The sequence below is a fragment of the Musca vetustissima genome, unplaced genomic scaffold (genome assembly GCF_032173495.1).
Source record: "Musca vetustissima isolate MV318-11 ecotype Yass unplaced genomic scaffold, APGP_CSIRO_Mvet_v1 utg1266, whole genome shotgun sequence".
NCBI classification, from domain to species: domain Eukaryota; kingdom Metazoa; phylum Arthropoda; class Insecta; order Diptera; family Muscidae; genus Musca; species Musca vetustissima.
In genome coordinates, this window is record NW_026882875.1 from 69076 (window position 1) to 91014 (window position 21939).

Sequence of the window (21939 nt, forward strand, 5' to 3'; positions counted from 1 at the left end):
TATAACAATTTGTTATGCACTGACAAATGCATGAATGAAATTGCATATCAAATGAAAATTATTTTATATAATTTTTCACTAAAATATGCATGTATGTAAATAACGTAGGTACGAATGTGCAACATTTTCCAATCCGCGATATTCTGTTGCTGTGACCAACCACAACTTTCGTTGTCGCTGCTATCGCTGGCTAATTTTAGCTTCATCAGCAACAAATTCAACGAATTGCAAAAAATAAAAATAAAAAAACGAAAGTGAAATTTCCGAATATTGAAGCAAAACAAAATAATAACATTGTCATGTGGAGTGAATTTGCAGATTTTTATCGTTTGCTGATACAATATTTGCCCCAATTGGTTTATTGACATTAATGTTAATTCAATTTGTCATTGTTTATTTGTTTGTTAAAATGTAATATTATAATATAACGATTTGATATTAGGGTGGCATTTCTATATTTATAAATTGAGCATACAAGATATTTATTTGCTATACTTTCAGGCTGGTTTTTATACTCTTCACCACACTGTGGTACAGGGTATTATGTCTTTGTGCATATGTTTGTAACAGGCAAAAGGAATGGAGATAGACCCATAGTTACTTTTGAGAATATGCATAGAATCACTTTCTGAGTCGATTTACGCATGTCCGTCTGTCCGTCCGTCCATGTATTTTTGTGAACAAAGTACAGGTCGCATTTATGATCCGATTTGGATGAAATTTGGCACAGTTCACTTATTTAGCCCAGGGACGAACCCTATTGAAATTGAGAAAAATCGGTTCAGATTTAGATATAGCTCCCATATATATTTTCGTCCGATTTAAGGTAAATTGTGCACCAAAGTCCCTATGTGTCGTTCGATTTGCACGAAATTTGGCACAGTGTAATGAATTAAGCCTAGAATAATGTCTGCCAAGTTTCGTAAAAATCGGTCCAGATTTAGATATAGCTCCCATATATAGTTTCGTCCGATTTTATGTAAATGGTGCCCCAAAGTCCCTATATATCTTTCGATTTGCACGAAACTTGGCACAGCGTAATGAATTAAGCCTAGAATGATGTCTGCCAAGTTTCCTGAAAATCGGTCCAGATTTAGATATAGCTCCCATATATATTTTCGTCCGATTTTATGTAAATGGTGCGCCATAGTCCCTATATATCTTTCGATTGGCAAGAAAGTTGGCATAACGTACTGAATTGAGCTTAGAGTGATGTCTGCCAAGTTTCGTGAAAATCGGTCCAGATTTAGATATAGCTCCAATATATAGTTTCGTCCGATTTTATGTAAGTGATGCACCAAAGTCCCTATATATATTTCGATTTGCACGAAATTTGGCATAACGTACTTAATAGAGCCTAGAGTGCTTAATGCAAGTTTCCTGGAATGATGTGTGCTGAGTTTCGTGAAAATCGGTTCAGATTAAGATATATATATATATATATTTCCGTCAGATTTAATGTAAATAATGTACCAAAGTTCTAATATTGCATAGATCGATTGATTTTAAGTAATTGACACACCAAGGAACCAATGTATGATTGAAAGAAATTAGTATAACCCAACCTGTGAAAAGTTTCGTTGAAATCGGTTCAAATTTGGATATAGATTCCACATATATTTTCATCTGATTTAAGGTAATTGGTGCTTTTAAGACCCTTTATATCTTTGCACGAAATTTGGCATAGCGTGCTGAATTGCGTCTATAATAATGTGTGCCAAGTTTCATGAAAATCGGTTCAGATGTATATAAAGCTCCCATATATATATATAGTCGCCCGATTTTAGGTAAATGGTGCACCAAAGTTTTTGAAAATCATTCCATTTGCACGAAATTTGTCATAGCGTACTGAATTAAGTTTAGAATGACGTGAGATAAATTTCGTGAAAATCGGTTCAGATTTAAATGTAGCTCCCATATATACTTTCGTCCGGTTTTATGTAGTTGGTGCATCGATAGGATACATCTTAGGATACATCTGTTGAATATACCCAAAGTGGTGAAGGGTATCATATAGTCGGCCCAGTCCGACTTTACTACTTTCATTACTGGTTTTATATAGGGGTCGTAGGTGGAATTATCGACGACAATCGTGTCCGACCATATGAAACCCTTTCCCATTTTAGGTTTAAACAAGTTGTACTAAATCTATGATTAGTATAAATATTAAGGTCTGTCATGTATAGACCACGAAGAATTCACCAGTTGCTGTATATATTTTCAAATAGGTACGCATCCCTATAGACATGCTCTTACGATTTAATGTAGGTATAATAAAACCAATGGCCGGAGCAGTATAGTCGGACGGGGTCGATCATATGATACCCTACTAACTTTCTGTGCTTCTATATTCTGAGACTGGGCAATATTTGTCGATATTTGCATTCTCTTGTCCGATTATAGGTCAAAAGCTATTTTCATAACTCTGGCATATATTCCAAATCTTTTTTTCCGAGATGTATATTTTGTGGCCAATACACAAAATAGAAATCCATTATTTTTTCTGCAGATGGCTGTACTGATCAGGGATGGTCCGTGTGACGAATTTTTAGGTTTTCGACTGTCAAAAAGGTGTAAACGTCGAAAACGTCATATACCTGTATAAAATGTAATAAACGTAGTAAACGTCATTTATATCAATATTATCAGCATATACAGTTATTTTCAAGAATATATATTATTTTTACATATATCTGACTATTCCTTACTAGAACTGATAAAAATTTCTAAATTTTTTTGAGAAGAAAATTTTAAAATTTTATATCGATTTCAGTAAAGCATGCGTAATTCCCAAATTGATTAATGGAAATAGCTATTTTGTCAAAAACCTAATGGATTTAGGTAGGTTTCCGACGTTTCTGACGTATGTATTATACGTCGGAAATGTATGTCATTTACGTCACTGTTTCTGACAGGCCATCTCTGGTACTGATAGATTTCTCGTAAAGTATCGATCAAACAATTTCAGAGGTTTGCTCGTTTGAAAGGTGACATTTCGCAGTAAAAAATTATTTTGCTGTTTTTTGTTTGGTGCAGTCAGTTGTGAGTTACAGGGTGTTAAAAATTGTAGTAAACAAAGAGAAAATTCGGTACATTATAACGAGTAGTTTTATCTAGAGCTTGAGGTAAGCTCAACCGTTGCCAGGGTCAATTCAAAGACTCACAAACCTTAAGTAATAACACGAGTTGTATATGACTGTATCTTTTATTACAATACTGGGATGTTAAGAAAATGGATAATGTGTGTAAATTCAGATGGTTATTTGTATATTGTTTAACAGTAATTGTAGGGTTGGCTATGTACGGTCTACGAGCGTGGAGCTGGCTATGAGCGGGGAGCTGGCAAAGAGCAAGGCCGAAGGCTTTTGTTAACGACTGACGAGCTACTATGACTGCGGACCTGCCACACGTCGACTTCACTTGTACTGTTCGCTAACTCTGGTTCTCGACCCCTTCAGTTATGAAAAGTGGAACACTTATCCATATGGCTTTATTAAGTGAATGAGAATTATTCACTACAGTGCAAAATGCACTGAAGTTAAAATGGGGGAATGAGTAAACATAGATGGTTGTTTGGTTGTGTTGTTGATTGCATAAGTCATGGATTTATGATGAATATGTTGTGGAGCTATGTGACGGTCACGTTACAAAATTTTACAGTTTTTCTTTGGCAAAGGCGAACATGCAAGACAAACGGCTCAAATTGTGAATGGTGTTAATTGTTCCGATACTGTTACAGCCAATCATGTGCAATTTTGGTTTAGTAGGTAGGCCGGTCGTCGAAAATGTCGATAAAATCGGAGAAATTATCGAAGTTGTTCCGGTATGTAAGCAGTCGTAATAGTGTTCGTCATTCGGACAAATAAGAGGACTGTGGGCAGCGATGTTCGGTACAGTTGGAATATGTGTGTAAAACCAAAAAATACCGAAAATACGCGATGTTCGGTGAGTGGATTGTGCTATATTTGTGATCCCAGCAGCAGACCACACAGGCAACGATGTCATTGCAAATTTCAAGATGGTGAACAATTGGAAATTGATGTCTAGTGATTTAACGTTTCAAGATTTCTTCCTTTGAGACCTACATCGTTTCAAGACCTACAATTAGATACCTTATTAAAAAGTCGTATATAGAAAACGTCACAATTACCCAAAATTGTATGCCATAAAGTGTAATGTCATAATTTGACAGATAATCTCACAGACCTCAATTGCCATGTAAAATTTACTGGTTTATGGAAGATAATTGTGACCAAGCAAAGGCTAAAAAATGATGAAAATAAACATATAGGTAAATTTCATTCCCCAAATACACTGTGCAACAAGATTGTGGGGAGGGGTTTGCTAATGACCATATGAAAGATCCCAGAATCGTAAATTTGCCACTTCACTTCGATAAAATCGCATATTTTAGTTCATATAAATTTCATGTCAATGGTCTTTCAAAAATGTGTCCTCTTTTGGGATGCAACTGTTGAATGTACCCAAAGTGGTGAAGCGTATCATCGGCCCGGTCCGACTTTACCACTTTTTATACCCTTCACCACACTGTGGTACAGGGAATTATGTCTTTGTGCATATGTTTGTAACAGGCAAAAGGAAACGAGATAGACACATGGTTCCTTTTGAGAAGATGCATAGAATCACTTTCTGAGTCGATTTATGCATGTCCGTCCGTCTGTAGATGTTAAATTGTAAACAAAGTACAGGTCGCATTTATAATCCGATTTGGGTGAAATTTGGCACAAGTCACTTATTTGGCCCAAGGACTTTTAGATATAGCTCCCATATATATTTTCGTCCGATTTAAGGTAAATGGGGCACCAAAGTCCCTCTATATCTTTCGATTTGCATGAAATTTGGCATAAAGTACTGAATTAGGTGCAGAACGATGTGTGCCAAGTTTCGAGAATATCGGTTCAGATTTAGATATATCTCCCATATATAGTTTCGTCCGATTTAAGGTAAATGGTGCACCAAAGTCTCTATATATCATTCGATTTGCAGGAAATTTGGCATAGAGTACTAAATTTGGTCCAGAATGACGTGTGCTAAGTTTTGTGAAAATCGGTTCAGATTTAGATATAGCTCCCATATATATTTTTTTCCGATTCTATGTAAATGGTGCACCAAAGTTTCTACATACCTTTCGATTTGCATGAAATTTGGCACAGCGTACTGAATTAAGTCTGGAATGATGTGTGCTAAGTTTCGGAAATATCGGTTCTGGTTTCGATACAGCTCCCACATATACATATATATATTTGTCCGATTTTACATAAGTGGTGCACCAACCTTCTAATGTTTGTCCGATTAACACGATTTTTGCACAACGTAACAAGTTGAGACTTGAATAACGTTATTGCGTTTTGTTGAAATTGATGTAGATGCTGTCATAGCTTACATATGTATTTCGAATGGATGTCTGAATGAAATTAAAATGTTAACAGTGCGGCGACCGAATAGCGTGTATTAATTTTGCTATAAGTCGTTTTTCATAAATTTGACCCATGGTACAAAGTCGACTTTAAATCTGCCCGAATGAAATTAAATTTATCATAGGTTGCAGAAAGACTTGCGTATGTTCCTTGGAGGGGATACATATGTACAATATACCCAAAGTGGTGAAGGGTGTCATATAGTCGGCCCAGTCCGACTTTACTGCTTTCCTTACTGGTTTTTACTGGTTTAGATGTAAGATTGAGCTTATACATGTTTTTATATGGTTAATATTATCTATTGACGTTGAATGCTTTAGTATTTTTTAATGAAATAAATAAAATTAATATCTAGATTAATCTAATTTTTATACCGCTTTTGTAATTCTTCAGTTGTTTTCATTACCGGGAATTCGTTGACCCATGATGATAACACTTTTATAACACAAATCAAGAACCATCCTAATATATTTGCTGACAATCGGTTTCAATTGAAAACTGTTTTGTCGATACATAATTTTTTTTTTAAATTGGGTCATGGTTATATTTACATCGCCTAATATTCAAAGGAATTATCGACGAAAAAATGCATTCGTATATATTTAACAAATAATTGTGGAAACGTTTTGTTGACAATTCCATTTAAATTGGTCACACATTATGAGTGTCGTAATCAATTCAAAATAACGCTATAATAATGAAACCAATAATAATTAATATTTTAAATATATTGTTTGGCTATATATGTACATATATACATATAGCGTTTAAAAACATCATAATTTTGCAATAGAAATTATTGTATGGACAGCATGGAGTTATTTTGTGTTTGTATGGCAAAAATATGTACATTAACAACTTGAAACCAATTGAGAATATTTATATTTTAAGCTCTTGTGAATCAGTTGATTAACTGATATTGATGCAGATTTTATTAAAAAAATAATTGATATAATACATAAAATAAATGAATACAGAGTATAATATTAGGTTAGGGAAAAAGAAATCCATTATTTTTTATGTAAATGGTTTAAAACAGTTTTATGGTCGATTTTTAGCGATGTTACGAGTGCTAACATGCCGGTCAAATTGGATCATTTATCCGTTTGTATCGACATTTTCGGCGACCGGCATATATGCGAGAGGTGCACCTTTAACATCAAAAATTCTTGAACGGAATCTACGAAACCAAAATTGCACATAATTGGCTGTTACAGTTTTAGCCGTTTGGCTTGAATTTTCGCCTTTGTTAAAGAAACTCTTTTAAATGTACCTGTAACTCACAACTGAATGCACTAAACAAAAACCAGTAAGGAAAGTAGTAAAGTAGTAAAGACGGACTGGGTACTCTTCACCACTTTGGGCATATTCTAAATATGTATGCTAACAATTCCATGTCAGTGTTCCCTCGAAGGGAGCATAAAATAACAGAAAATAGGAAGAAACCAGTGAGCGGAGCAGTATAGTCGGACGGGGCCGACCATACGATACACCACACAACTACCACGGAACTCAAATTTTCTGCGGATGTTTATTCCTGGGCACTATTTCGTGATATTTGCACCCTCTTGCCCGATTAGACGTGAACAGCACCTCTTCCTCACACTGACATATTTTCCGAATATTACGAGCATGGCCTATAAATAAGGTCACCAAGGGAGACCAGCTGATTATCGATACCTCTCAAGTTTGCTGTCAAAACATATTTCGAATTCGCCGTACAAAATGGAGATGTCATTTCAATGTCATTTCAAACTACATTTTCACACAAAAAACAACGATCTTGTTAAAAAATTCAAACGGACGTATCTACAATAGCATGTTTTTATTAATGAAAACAGACGTAACTACACTCCTGTATAAAAACTAAAGCTCACATTATTGAAGATAGAAATTCTGAACTTACATTAATGTTACAATTTTTATAGCGTTACCTATATATCGGTACTTCAAATTTATGGCTTTTATTAATTTTTTAACTAATACGCTATAATTAGGTAATTTGTTTCCCACTGGGTGGAAAAGTATCCTGTGTAAAGTTCTACCGCTATCGAAGAAATATTTAATGTCTTTAGTGCAACATTTACATAAAATCAGTCGAAACTGTATATGGGAGCTATATCGAAATCTGAAGCGATTTTCACGAAACTTAACACACATCACTCTAGACTCAATTCAGTACGCTATGCAAAATTTCGTGCAAATCGAAAGAACGTTTTTTGCTTCTCCTGTATAGTTACTAAAAGTGTTGTTACGTCTGTTTGCATTTATGATACGTATGTAATGCATTGTTAATATTAGGTTGGGAAAAAAACATGCTTCGGAGTCCGATTTGTTACCATTTTAAAGGGAACTTCATAAAGCCTCTTCATAGAAGTCCTGCTCTCTATTTGCAAGATACAATTTTTTGTTATTAAATAAATTTTGGGAAGAAAATTTGGACAAATCCGGACTATATGGCCAATGCATTAAAACTTCCCAACCAAGCTCCCGAAGTTTCTGGCGAGTCACTGTAGATGTGTGTGGCCTTGCGTTGTCCTGGTGAAACACGACACCTCTCCAGTTCTGGCCGTTTCTGGTCAATTGTAACTGGTTTAAAACAGTTTTATGGTCGACTTTTAGCTCCTGGACGATGTTACGACTGCTAACATGCCAGTCAACTTCGATCATTTCTCCGATTTTATCGAAATTTTCGACGACCGGCCTACCTGTGCGAGGTACATTTTTAACATCAAAAATTCCTGAACGAAATCTACGAAACTAAAATTGCACATAATTGGCTGTTACACTACAGGAACGATAAACACCATTCACAATTTTAGCCGCTTGGCTTGCATTTTTGCCTTTTTTAAAGAAAAACTGTAAAATGTACCGAATATTATCTTTGTTTATTTCCATTTTTAACACCTTGGCACTCACAACTGTATGCACCAAACAAAAAACAGCAAAATTATTTTTTTACAGCCTTCACCCTTCACAGCCTCAAAATAATCTCCGTTGTCAATTTAGGATTACATGGGAAAATCATGGAGGCATATCGGTGTTCCGTATTTCGTATAAGGTCACTACGGTCATGTAATTAAAATTTCAAAATGATCCGGGGGTACACCTTTGTCGAATCGAGGTAATCGGTGCATAACTGTAGCCTGCATTTTGATTGCAAATTATAATGAACGGATCAGCCATCTGAAACATTGGGAAAACAATTTTTTATTTATTGAGTGTAACAACAAAACACACTTGACTCACCATTAACTGTTCCACCCAACAACCAGGGTGGATTATAAATGTATATTGTAGGTAAGAAATCAGCAGTTCAGTTAATGGCATTTTCCACAGAGGCACCAACTCACACATTTGCTTAAAGCGGTGTACACACTATCATTATACCCTTCACCACACTGTGGTACAGGGTATTATGTCTTTGTGCATATGTTTGTAACAGGCAAAAGGAAACGAGATAGGCACATGGTTCCTTTTGAGAATATGCATAGAATCACTTTCTGAGTCGATTTACGCATGTCCGTCTGTCCGTCCGTCCGTCCGTCCGTCTGTCCGTCTGTCCGTCCATGTATTTTTGTGAACAAAGTACAGGTCGCATTTATGATCCGATTTGGATGAAATTTGGCATAGGTCACTTATTTGGCCCAAGGACGAACCCTATTGAAATTGGGAAAAATCGGTTCAGATTTAGATATAGCTCCCATATATATTTTCACCCGATATAGGCACCAAAGTACCTATATATCATTCGATTTGCACGAAATTTGGCATAGCGTACTGAATGAGGTCCAAAATGATGTGTGCTGAGTTTCGTGAAAATCGGTTCAGATTTAGATATAGCTCCCATATATATTTTCGTCCGATTTAAGGTAAACGTGGCACCAAAGTACCTATATATCTTTCGATTTCCACGAAATTTGGCATAGCGTACTGAATTAGGTATAGAATGATGTGTGTTAAGTTTCCTGAAAATCGGTTCAGATTTAGATATAGCTCCCATATATATTTTCGTCCGATTTAATTTAAATGGTGCACCAAAGTCCCTATATATCTTTCAATTTGCACGAAAGTTGGCACATCGTAATCTATTAGGAATATAATGGTGTGTGTTAAGTTTCCTGAAAATCGGTCCAGATTTAGATATAGCTCCCATATATATTTTCATCCGATTTAATCTGAATGGTGCACCAATGTCCCTATATATCTTTCGATTTGCACCAAAGTTGGCACAGCGTAATGAATTAGTTATAGAATGGTGTGTGTTAAGTTTCCTGAAAATCGGTTCAGATTTAGATATAGCTCCTATATATATTTTCGTCCGATTTAATGTAAATGGTCTACCAAAGTCCCTATATATCTTTCGATTTGCACGAAATTTGGCACTGCGTTATGAATGAGGTCTGGAATGATGTGTGTTAAGTTTCCTGAAATCGTTGAAATCGGTTCAGATTTAGATATAGCTTCTATTTCATCTGTTGAATATGCTCAAAGTGGTGAAGGGTATCATATAGTCGGCCCCGTCCGACTTTACTACTTTCCTTACTGGTTTTTGACTGTCAACGTTTTTATCGATTACTGACTGTCCAACAACCATAAATATTTTTGTGGTTGCCTGATGAATGACAAACATGTGAGGCCACACTATCAAACAAGCAAAATTTGGGCAAGAGTGCCATTCAAAAATGCTAGTGTGTACACGGCATAACCTGTTATCAATCCGACATAACGAAACCCCATAACCATTATCCTTGCCCATAATATAGTTGGCATTTTTTCTCCATCTCAATTGGCAGGCAACCTGGAATAGACAAAAGATTATTTTTTTAAGACGTACTTACCTAACATTTTTTGAAATAGATCTATTTATTGCATCTGTTAAACACGACGGAAAAATAATTCGAATGCTGGAAAAGCATTTTCCAAATACATTTTTCAAAACATTGTTTTTCTCATTATAAACAATGACGCTTTTTGACACCAGACAAATTCGCCACTTTATCAATCTGTCAAGGCGAATATTTTTTTTCGCCTCAACGCAACAAATTTTGACATTAGACTTGAGAGAAACAGCTGATTTTTCGATAAATTCGCCATCTTGGTGACCTTATTTATAGGCCATGATTACGAGTATTCAGTACAGCTATTGTCCAAATTCCCTTCACCGTGGGTTGTGTTGTGATGTTCGGCTTTCATTTGTGGTCTATAGATCGACTTGAAAATAACACAAAAAATTAAGTTTTCGGTCCACTTTATTCCAAAATTATTATCTGATCATTACCGAATATTATAGGCGTTGTCCTTGACCATAACTGGAACCTCATGGAACATTTCAAAGCGATCAGCGCTATAGTTCCGCTCTCTAGAGTGATAAGGGGTACTAAATAATATACGAATACGTTGATATCTGTAAATACTTAGGTGTAACTTCCACATCCGAGCACATACAGCAATATAATTGGTATTAATTTAAAGGTCAACCACTCCTTATGGATATAATATCAACTTCTCGGGCCTATGTCCTTCAGGAGAAGATTTGTAAATCTTGTTCTTTGGACCAATCCTCTTCTCCATGCAAAATTTCACGATGTTCGTGCCATTATTGCAGAGACCACAATCGACGAGAAAAACCGAAAAAAAATTAGTATTTGGTCCATTTCATCCCCTAAATATTAATCGATCTTTCCCAAAAACAATAGGGGTCTTCATTGGCCAGAACCCATCCTACATGCAAAATTTCGTGAAGATTGGTCCATAACTGTGGCCTGTATCGTGTTTACAAATTATAATGGACAGACGGACGGACACACATGTCTAGATCGACTCAGATAGTCGAGATATGACAATCGGTATACTTAATGGTGGGTCTATGGCCAATATTTCGCGGCGTTACAAACTTTTGGGGCTGCACAAAGCTATAATACCCTGACAACATAGTTGTGTAGGGTATAAAGATATATATGAGAAATATCTAAATCTGGAGCGAACATTAGCGGGACAGAAATCGAAAGACTTATAGACATTAAATGGGACGAAAATATGTGGGAGCTATATCTAAATCTGAACCAATTTTTACGAAACTTAAGACACATTAATCTAGGATTAATTCAGTACGCTTTGTCAAACTTGATGCAAAGACATATAGGGACTTCCGTACACCATTAAAAATTAAATCGGACGAAAATATATATGTGGGAGCTATATCTAATCTAAATCTAAAATCAACGAAATTTAAAACACATCATTCTAGGCTTAATTCAGTACGCTAGGGACTTTGGACACCATTTACATCAAATCGGACGAAAATATATATGGGGGCTATATCTAAGTCGGAACCGATTTTTCCCAATTTCAATAGGGTTCGTCCTTGGGCCAAATAGATGAGCTGTGCCAACTTTCATCCAATTCGGATCATAAATGCGACCTGTACTTTGTTTACAATTTAAAATGGACAGACAGTGGACCTATATTCATAGTTTTTAGTACCCTATTATAATTCAATGTACCAAATGTTAGCGAATTTGATTGAAATACGCACTCAAGAATCGCAAAATATCTAAAATTTGAGGTACGCTTACGCTACCCGAAAAAATTGACCCCATATTTATCATTTTTGGTGGAGAGATTTGCTACCCGATAACAACGCAAATCTCCAAACTACAGCGGATTGGAAAATTGGTATCCTATTAGGACCCTATAAAGACCCTATATACCAAATTTCAGCGAATTGAAAAATACGCTTAAAAATATCGAAAGGTATATGGACCGATATAGCCCATCTTTGAACTGGCCTGCCTGCAAACAAAAGACATCTCAATGCAAACATTTGGCTATCTCAATTCGTTTTGAGGCTAGAGTGACAACAGACACACGAACGTACATGCTTAAAATGGGGTCGAATATTAATAATTTTTGTTAGGGAGATTTTTTACCATATACGACTACAAAATTCGATTGAAAAACGCGCACAAGAACCCCAAAATATGAAAAATTGGGGGGTACCCTTATATGGGAGCTATGCCTAAACGTGGCCCAATATTCGAAATTGGCCTGCAGACACAATACGACTCGCAGTGTCACGACCACGGCAAAAAATGGTCAAAACCAAGTACCTCATCATATTTTCGAAAAATGGGTGTGTTTTTCTGATGCTCAAATATTTATTTGAGTGGTGAAAAGTGTGTTATTTAAGGAATAAAAAAAATAGCTGCGGAGTTATTTGACTTTTTTGGTTAGAATCGAATGGTCAAATATTTTATGTATATAATTAAATAATTTATTGAGGGCCAAATAGGAAGGAGAAGATGGATTCAGAACATAGTAATCATACAATATTTTACATAAAATTTGCAATTGTGTGGTAAAAACGTTAGTCAAAGCGGAGATATGGGAGAATTGGTTTTAAAATATAGCTTTAAATAATTTTTCAGTCAGTTCGAAGATTATACTTATTTGTCAAATTATTTAAGGGGACCCCCCCATTCTCGGGGTCAAAATTTTTGTTGATATAATTCGAATCTACACTGATTAAAGAATGTCTCTACAAAATTTGTGAAAATCTCAAGAACTCTTGAAGATATATCAGATTTATTGTGTCCGCATCAAGTGACGGCTGAAGGGCTTCTCAAACTTTAAACGCGTTTTTCTCTAAACATTTTTTTGCGAATGGCGGGCACGATAACTCAAAAACTAATAATCCAATCGGTTCCAAATTTTGCAACGTTTCTCTGGGAGTGTATAGCTCTTATGAACTAGGATAAAGCCAATCGGTGAAGATCTTCCTTATTTTTTAACTTGGTTTTTGGTAAAAAATCCGCGATTTTTCAAAAATATTTTTTCAAAGGGCCACCATTTTCTTAATTTTAGAGCGAAGTCAATAATCCTAGTTCATACGAGAGCCAGACATGTACTCTTTCTAACACCGTTGGAATTTTCGGATTCCGATGTTCCAGTGAGGAGTTATCATGCCCGCCATCAAAAATAAGGACTTTTCTTTAATTACAAAAAACAACAACAAAACAATAACAACATTTTTTTGTAAATTATTTTTCTTCTCTTTTAAATCTTCAAATATATATGTGCAAAGTTACAAACCTTAACAAGCATTGGTATAGATTTACCAGCCCATTGAAAATCTTGAAAAAATAAAATCGAGAATGGGGGGGGTTCCCTTAATGCATAATCTTATAATCTAAATTTAGAGGTCGCACATGAATTACCTTTGTGGAAAGTTCATACAGAAAAATATTAGTTCATCGCATGGGACTTTTGAATTTCACAAGATGCTAGCAAGTCATGCCACAAAATAATTAGTAGCAGACCGAACTTTTGTTAATGCCGAGTCAAATAAGGACTTTAGTTAGTTTTTTTGTACTACAATCCAACCTTTTAGTATCCTTAACAAACAGCCATAAAGTAAAGGCCCGAAATTATAATTATAAATTATAATTATAAAGACAATATTTTATATATAGCCCAAAATAGTAAAATTTTTAAGACCCTTTGTTTGGGAGATATATCAAATCTTGGTCCGATCTTTCCAGTTTTTGGTCAGTTGCTTTATAGGCCTAAGTAAATGGAAATTGCCAATTTTCATTGAATTTGGTTGAATATTAAAGATTTGATAGGTCAAAAAGGATGACATTGTCAAGACCCATAATATGGGAGGTATACCAAATCTTGATCCGATCAATCCAATTTTTCGTCAGTTGCTCTTTAGGCCAATAATAAGCACATGTACCTAATTTCATTAACTTACGATAACTCCTTCTATTTTTGGCCGCTGTTTATATGAACACGCGACATAGTGCGACTCAATGCAAAAATTTGGCAATTCTTTTAGACATCAGAATCATGGATGTTTTAATAAATATTTTTTATGGCTCTGAAAGGAGTCTATTTTTATAACTATTTTTTAAGGCACCGATTGGTGTGGATAAAAAATATAGTTGGTTGACATACAATTTTGCAAAAAGATTGCCGTGACATATGAATAGATTGATAAAAATTGGTTCGTATATGAAGCTGAGGGAGTTCAGAGGACTGGCAATTCTTTATCTCTCTCGCCCACGAATTGACAATTGCCGCGAGGAAAATTGCCTAAAGTAATTTTGGTATTACTAATCATTTAATTAAAAAAGTAAAGAAATACAGCTTTTGTTACTTGTTTATAACAATTCATGAATCAATGGATTCGCCATCAGAAAATATCAAAACTAGTCATACATTTAATGCACTTCCCATAAATACAAATATATCGTGCCCTTAAGTTTGTCGCTAATTCCAGAAAAAAATAAAAAAGAAACAAAACTACATAAATTAACCTTGACAGTCAAAAATTTTCTTACATTAAAAACACTTCACGATCAACAGACTTTTGAATAAGCCGGTAGATGAATTTAAAGCATGAGACACGTTTTCTGCACTATTACAGAAAGTTTTTCATCCGAATTTAGTAGTTCCGGATTAAAAGTATATAATCATGTGTAGATTGATAAATGCTAATTAGTTTAACATTTTAGCTGACGTAGCGAGTAATAAATTTCCCATTTTGTTGGTTGTAATAAATTTCCCATTTGTAAGCTCGTTTGAAGTGTTCCCGCCTCAAACAAAATGATAACCAACAATTACCGATCATTGATCGGAATTCAGTATATTGTGGTTATTTTATTTGTCATTTCAATATTCAGCTGGAAGGTGACTGCTCAGGGCACAAAATACGGTTTATGGACACCGGACAAAGCATGCGAAGACTCCTCAAGTGTGGTCCAATGGACAGGTGGCCAATTTGAATTTCCTTGTGCCTCCACAAAATCGCTGTTCAAAAGTTCCGGAAAATATATTTCGAAAAATGTCATCGCCACAAGGGCTCAAATTATACGTGATACAATTTATTTGGCTCTGCCACGTTATCGCAAAGGTGTACCATCAACATTGGTCAAGACAAATATTCAACCCGGAACCTGTTCGGCTACCTTTACACCCTTTCCCTGTTGGGATATGCAAGAAGAAGGCAATTGCAAGGCGTTGCAATCTGTTGTGGATTTGGTGGTGGATCAAAATGAAGTTATTTGGGTATTGGATACGGGCATTGTTAATACGCTGGAGACACCGGTGCGCAAGTGTCCACCCAAAGTTATGGCGTTATCGGCAAAATCGGGTAAAGTTTTGAAGACGATCGATTTGGATGGCTTGACTTCCCCAAACTCGCGTCTTCAATATTTGGCCGTTGATTATGCTCCGGATGGCAGCTGTTTTGTTTATGTCAGTGATGCTGCCAATCGTGCCATTATCGTCTTTAACATTCAGGCAGATCGTGGTTTCCGTATTGTTCTACCCAAGGCGGTGACTACCGGCTGCAGGTCACGTGATGTTTTGTATATTGCATTGATTCGTCAAGATTGCGGAACGACGGAGCTTTATTTTACATATTTAAGCACAAACCGTTTGTTTTCATTGAAATCGGAATATTTGAGAAGTGGTGTGGCCGATGGACGGATAATAGGTAAGTTTTGGAAATGAAATTTTAGGTGTGTAAAGTGTGTCAGACTTTCTCTGAAAAGACCCTTATTACATACATCATTAAAGGAGGATAATATTCATTTTTTCAATCCACGTATTAACCGTGGAAATAATTCCAATCAGACAGGATATGTTTGAAGAACAGGGGATAAGTTTGTTCACCTATCAGTATATTTGTGTTACTGCCAGGAAAAATCGCAATACCAAACTACAGACTTTTAGGTTGACAAAATGGGTGACCTTTCTGTGTGGTCGAAGAGACTCTAATTTGGCAGTTCGGGGTCTTGAAGGGTTTAAATAATCTTTGTAGAAAATTTTCAACATAGGTTCATTGTTTGGACTTAATTTCCACGTAAACTTCCCTCCCCTTTTTCGGTATTTCGAAGGTTTAGGCAGCATTTTCTCATCGAAGTGGTTGTAATTTAATATTCCGGATTCTTGGTAAAAAATAAACTTCAACTTATTAATATACATACAAAGTTCCTGATTAATTTCCGGTATGTTGAAGATATTTGCTAGAAGGTTTTTAGGCTCTAGGAAAATTAAAATTAATCACCAGTTAGAAAACTATGATCTTCAACATAAGCAGGACCTTTTTATGTGAGCTATGTAAAAACATGGACCTGTATTAACAAGAAATTTATTTTTACCGGGACTTAGTTCAGCCAGTTCGGTAGAAAAGTGCTGCTAAAAACATCGAAATACTGAAAGAGGGAAGGGAAGTTTACGTGGGAGTTAAGACAAAACATGAACCCATATCTAAAATTTTTTGCATAGATCTTTTCCAAAAGATATTTCTTGCTTGGAAATTTCGGTTAAAAACCTATTAGATGCCGAGTATTGGTATTCGGTATAAACCCATGTTTATACATAGGACCCACACAGAGGCCATCCCATTTGTCAACATGAACATCTGTAGTTTGTTAAATACGATTTCTCCTGGCAGCATTTTACAATGGCATATCTTCCATGTACAAGTCCCGATCAATTTTAGGTATTTAAAAGTTCAAACTACAGATCTCAGGTTGTAGAATTGGGTGCCCCTTTTTCTAGGGAGTATATCGAAACATGATCTTATATAAGAAGGTTTTCATGTATGGTGGCTATACCCAAAGATTGACCGATATTTATAATTTTTGGTAGAAATCTACCCAATTCGAATTCAAAATATCAAATATTTGTAATTATTAGTAAGAAAGATTTAACATCCACTGAGAATGGAAAATGTATAATTACATCCAATTATGTAGAAAAACGTGCATAAAATCCTCTAAATACCGAAAATCGGGCCTATAGCAAATCGGGGTCCAATATTGATAAGTTTTGGTAGGTATATTTGCCATACGATGAGTTTATAAAATTCTGTTTGACAAACGTCCCCAAAACCAACAAAATGTCGAATAAAGGAGCGCCGTTATATGGGGCCTACCTCAAAACATTGGACAAATTTTGATACATTATTTCAATGAGAATCTAAAATTTCATATTAGCACCAATTGATTTGAAAAAGTGTTCAAAACACCGAAAATTTGGAGAGACCGTTATATGGGAAATACCCTTAAAAGTGGATCATGATTATCACTTTTTATTTGGTTAATTTCCTACCCAATGAGAACACATTGCCCATTACGAAATTGCATCCCAAAATATTGAATATTGGGTGTACCATTACATAATTGTTATATCAATCCGTGGACCGATATGTCATAATTTCCATATCAAACATCCTAAGATTTCAAAATTCCAAAGCTATATTTTGAGATCTCTATTGCGATTTCATTAATTAAAAACAGTGAGCTGAGCAGTATAGTCGGACGGCTCGATCTTTATCAAAACCGCCATGCTTTTGGCCTGACAAAGGGGTTGCACAAAGCTATAATATCCTGACAAAATAGATATAATCGATCGAGATCCGGAGTCGATAAAAAATTGTTCAATGTAGCTCTCTGTTAGATTATCAATATTATATTTGTGTCTTGTGGCACTCAGCGATGGACACTTACATGGTATATGTTCAATTGTTTCTAGCTCTTCCTCATCCTCAAATAGACGGCATTTATCCACTCCATTGATGTCCCATTTTGAAGTGAGAGATCTTATCCTGCAGTGACCTGTTATGATCCCCACAACGATTTTAATCTCTCTCTTATTATGGGATAACAGGGAAGAAGTTCTACGGCGAGAGAATTCTGGCCAGATGGTTTTCGAAATCCCGCTCCAAGGCTGGGTTGTCCATCTGTTGCCGACTAACTCGTAATAGTTCAAACGAATTCTGCCAATAAAGTAGCTAATAGGCAGTTGTAAAGATTTCTCAATCGGAAGATTGGACGACTGTGAAGCCCCTCGAACATGCTCATCGGCAATCTCATTTTCCCTTCAATGTTACTATGTCCTGGAACCTAATATAATTTAATCATTCGTCGTATATTATGAAGAGTAACCTTGCAGCAACCTTGAGTTAATAGTGCACGACTTTAAAGCCTTATAGGACCGCCTGACCATCGACATATATAGTCACCTGTCCTATGTTATAGGCAGTAAGTGTTTTTACCATATCAGCCGATTTCGTGATTGCCAGGATTTCTGGTTTAACCACGCTGTAAAGATCGTTAAGTTTATACGAGTTATAGACTGCTAGTTCCCTGCAATAAACACCTGCACCAATACATTCCTCCATATTCGTGCGTCTGTAAAAATCGACAGAGGGAGTATAGTCACTGAAGTGAATAGTCACAACCTGGCGTCTGTGAAGGGTGCCTAGATTCAGCGACTTCCAGGCATCAGTTTCCCGGAGCTTCAGATCACATCTAGTAGCTTGGAATTTAATCAGAGAGTCCAGTGGTTGGAGGTTCAAGATTGCATTCAAAGCTGCTTGTGGTGTTTTTCATAGCGCTCCAGCTATCAGAATCGAAGCCGATCGCCGTACTGTATTCCTTTTAGCCAGCAGTATCTTTTTGTTGATCCCTTGCCACCATACAAGGCATCCATATATAAGAATGGGAAGTACAGCCGTCACATACAGTCAGTGTATGATCTCTGGTTTTAATTCTTGCAGGAATAGAGTGCTATTAGTCCTTTCTTAGTGCGTTCTTCAACATTCCTTTTCCGCGTTTCGTCTTGAGAACAAACAAACAAAATACTTTCCCTCATCCTGCAAATGAAAAACGGTATACTATTTCATTTATAAAATAGAATCACAACTTCATCTTGGACTCAATTTAGTTTCCATCAAAATTTAAATCTATTTTACCACACCGATGACTGCGTATTGTCGTATTTCCCAAAGCGATTAAAATCCTCAAACTGTTTTGCAGTTGGTTTTCTCAGAACGATAACAATTATTAAAGTAAAATACCGAAGATTGCTTAACTTTGCTGAAACTATTTTCATTTCTGTGCATAATTTTTCAAAGTGCGAAAAAGAAAAAAAATAATAATAAAGAAAATTGAAACAATTTCTTTTGTCTTTTTTTTCTTGTTGTTTCAATTTTCCGTAATGATTAAAGAAAACTTAAATTGTTTCCTGCATTTTCAAGTAACATGCCAGTTATTCACTATACCATGTACATGGATAAATATACATACTCGTGTGTATGTATGGCCGTTTGTATGTCCTCCGTCTTATGCCATACAATTGGCAATGGACGTCGCTTGAATATTCACTACAAATTGATGAACTTTTCATAATAACAATTTACCAAAGAATTGAAAAATTTAACGGCGAAGTAGGTCAACATATTGATGGGTCTTTTGTAAGCGAATGTGTGGTTATGTCAGTACACGATATGTGCGTGAGTGTGTGTTTGTGTATGTTTGTGTGTTCACATGTAGGTGTTTGTTCTTATTCTAGTGAAGTTGTTGAAGCTATCAAAATTGGTCATCACTTTGGTGAATTATAGTTGCACTTGTTGTGCTATTGCGTTGTTCTATATTTGTTAACTGTTACATACTATATGTATGTATGCATGCAAGAGTGTGTGTGTGTGTGTGTGTGCATGTGTCTAGGTTGTTAATTTACCTTTCGAACCTGTTTCAAAACCATTTTGTATGTTTCTTTACTTTTGTTCCATTTACAGACTTGGGTAAGAAACCATCGCGTATGGTTATAATTGGCACCGATAATGGCTCGGCAATATTTTTCCGCAATGAGGGCGATTCCGAAGTTTTCCGTTGGGATACCAACTCTACATTTACGGAGACAAACTTTAAGCCGGTCTATCGTAGTCCCACCTGTCAATTGGCCACACATGCCGTGCCCGACTACAAACGCAACACAATGCGTGTTCTGCAGAGTAATTTTCCAGATTTTATGCAAAATCGTGTGGGCTGCGGTGCCATCCAACAGTTGTCGATGATGCAGGGGTGTTGGTAGAAGGTTCGAAGTGATAGTGACATATTTATTGAAACATTTACAAAAAATAAAATTAAATTAAGATTATGTTTATTACGATTATTTGTTATTTAAATGTAAATTTATTAATTTTAAATATTTAATTGTGTATTAATGAAATAATGTAACTACATACAAACACTACAACATCACAACATTACATACATATTACATATACACACATTGTTACACAAGACACAACATTAAACAATTGAAACCCATTTTCATAAGACATGCCACAATTATACAATGAACCATTACACACACATTTATACATACATATATAACACTTACACTATACATATATACATACACACACACTCATTTATATACAGTACAGTACCCTAAAGCCAATTATTTTCAACAAATGGTGTCATTACTAACGGAATATTTTATAATTAAGTCGTTTTAATAGTTTTTATTGTTTAATGGTTGAGGTAAAGGGTTTTCGGTAATATTATGTACTCGTTATTATATAGAATTTAATAAAATACTTTTTTTATGAAAAAAAATGAAACATATTCCTTTTCTTTGCTCATTTATATTAGTTTGAAACAATTATTGTTAGGTTTGGGCTAAAAAGTCGCATGTGGAACATACAATCAACTAGTCGACTTGGATTCAAATTGCTCATCGATTGCACTATGTAACAAAATCAAGCTCATGGTCTGGAGGTGGAAAATTTCTTTAGGGAGAATATTAAGAACGGTGATATTTGACATATGTAGATCAAGTTTTTAAGTTATGACTCTTTTGCTGGTAACTCTAAAGTTCAAGACGAAAACGCTTTGCTTTTTTGCGGCTAATGCAGGTTATATTTTGTAAAATATATCCACCTTCCATCTCGAGTCCTTGTCGAAAATACGAGATTTTATGACATCTAAATCCAAAGCCGAACGACTTACTGCATTTTTGAGAGTATGCCAAAAATTTGGCTAATCATATGGACCATTTGAGGCGCATTTGCGGTCAACATTTGCATAAAATTATCATCGAACATTAAAATATATTTATCGTACTATCGATTCAAATAAATATATCAAGCATCCTTCTGAATTTTGTATTTGTGCTCTTGAAAAACTTTCCTATATCTCCTTAAAATCACCCTTTAAATGCGATATGTACGTGGACAGTATCTGGAAGTGTTTTATGCGAGTGCCTGCCCATAGGCCTACCTCGCTGTGGCTGAGCCACAGGCGGATATGCGCCCACCAGCGCACCAGTACCAAAGTGTTGTACCAATTGGAGAGCATGCAGAAGGCATACTCTCCCCCTTGGTGAGGGGCGCAACCACAACCCCCGCGAAGCTCCCCAGGGTGCCACACCAACTGTCAGGCTGGATCAACAGATCCAGGGGCACCTGACACCCGCGGTACGGAAAACCTCCGCGCAGGCTCGAGACCGAAGCCTCTCCCAGTTCGACGCAAGTCGAGGCTAGTATCCCAATGCAAAATACAACAACTTTCAAAAACCGCAGGCGGCAAGGAAAAACCTTGCCCCAAGCAGTGGCGACGTCGAACAAATACACATAACACAAACAATTAACATGCTGTCCTCACGGACTGCACAAAGGGCCCAAAGGACCGCGGCA

General features: G+C 35.9%; 1 protein-coding gene across 1 annotated transcript in view; it reads left to right on the forward strand.

The window, feature by feature from the left end:
- The window catches only part of LOC133329553 (protein yellow), a 42132-nt gene extending 21802 nt beyond the window's left edge, over positions 1–20330 (forward strand). Inside the window, exons 2-3 of the mRNA XM_061538029.1 lie at positions 15128–15942; positions 20035–20330. Of these exons, the coding sequence (XP_061394013.1) occupies positions 15128–15942; positions 20035–20330 (1111 nt within the window). The remainder of the gene's footprint in view (positions 1–15127; positions 15943–20034) is intronic.
- Positions 20331–21939: the final 1609 nt, after the last annotated feature.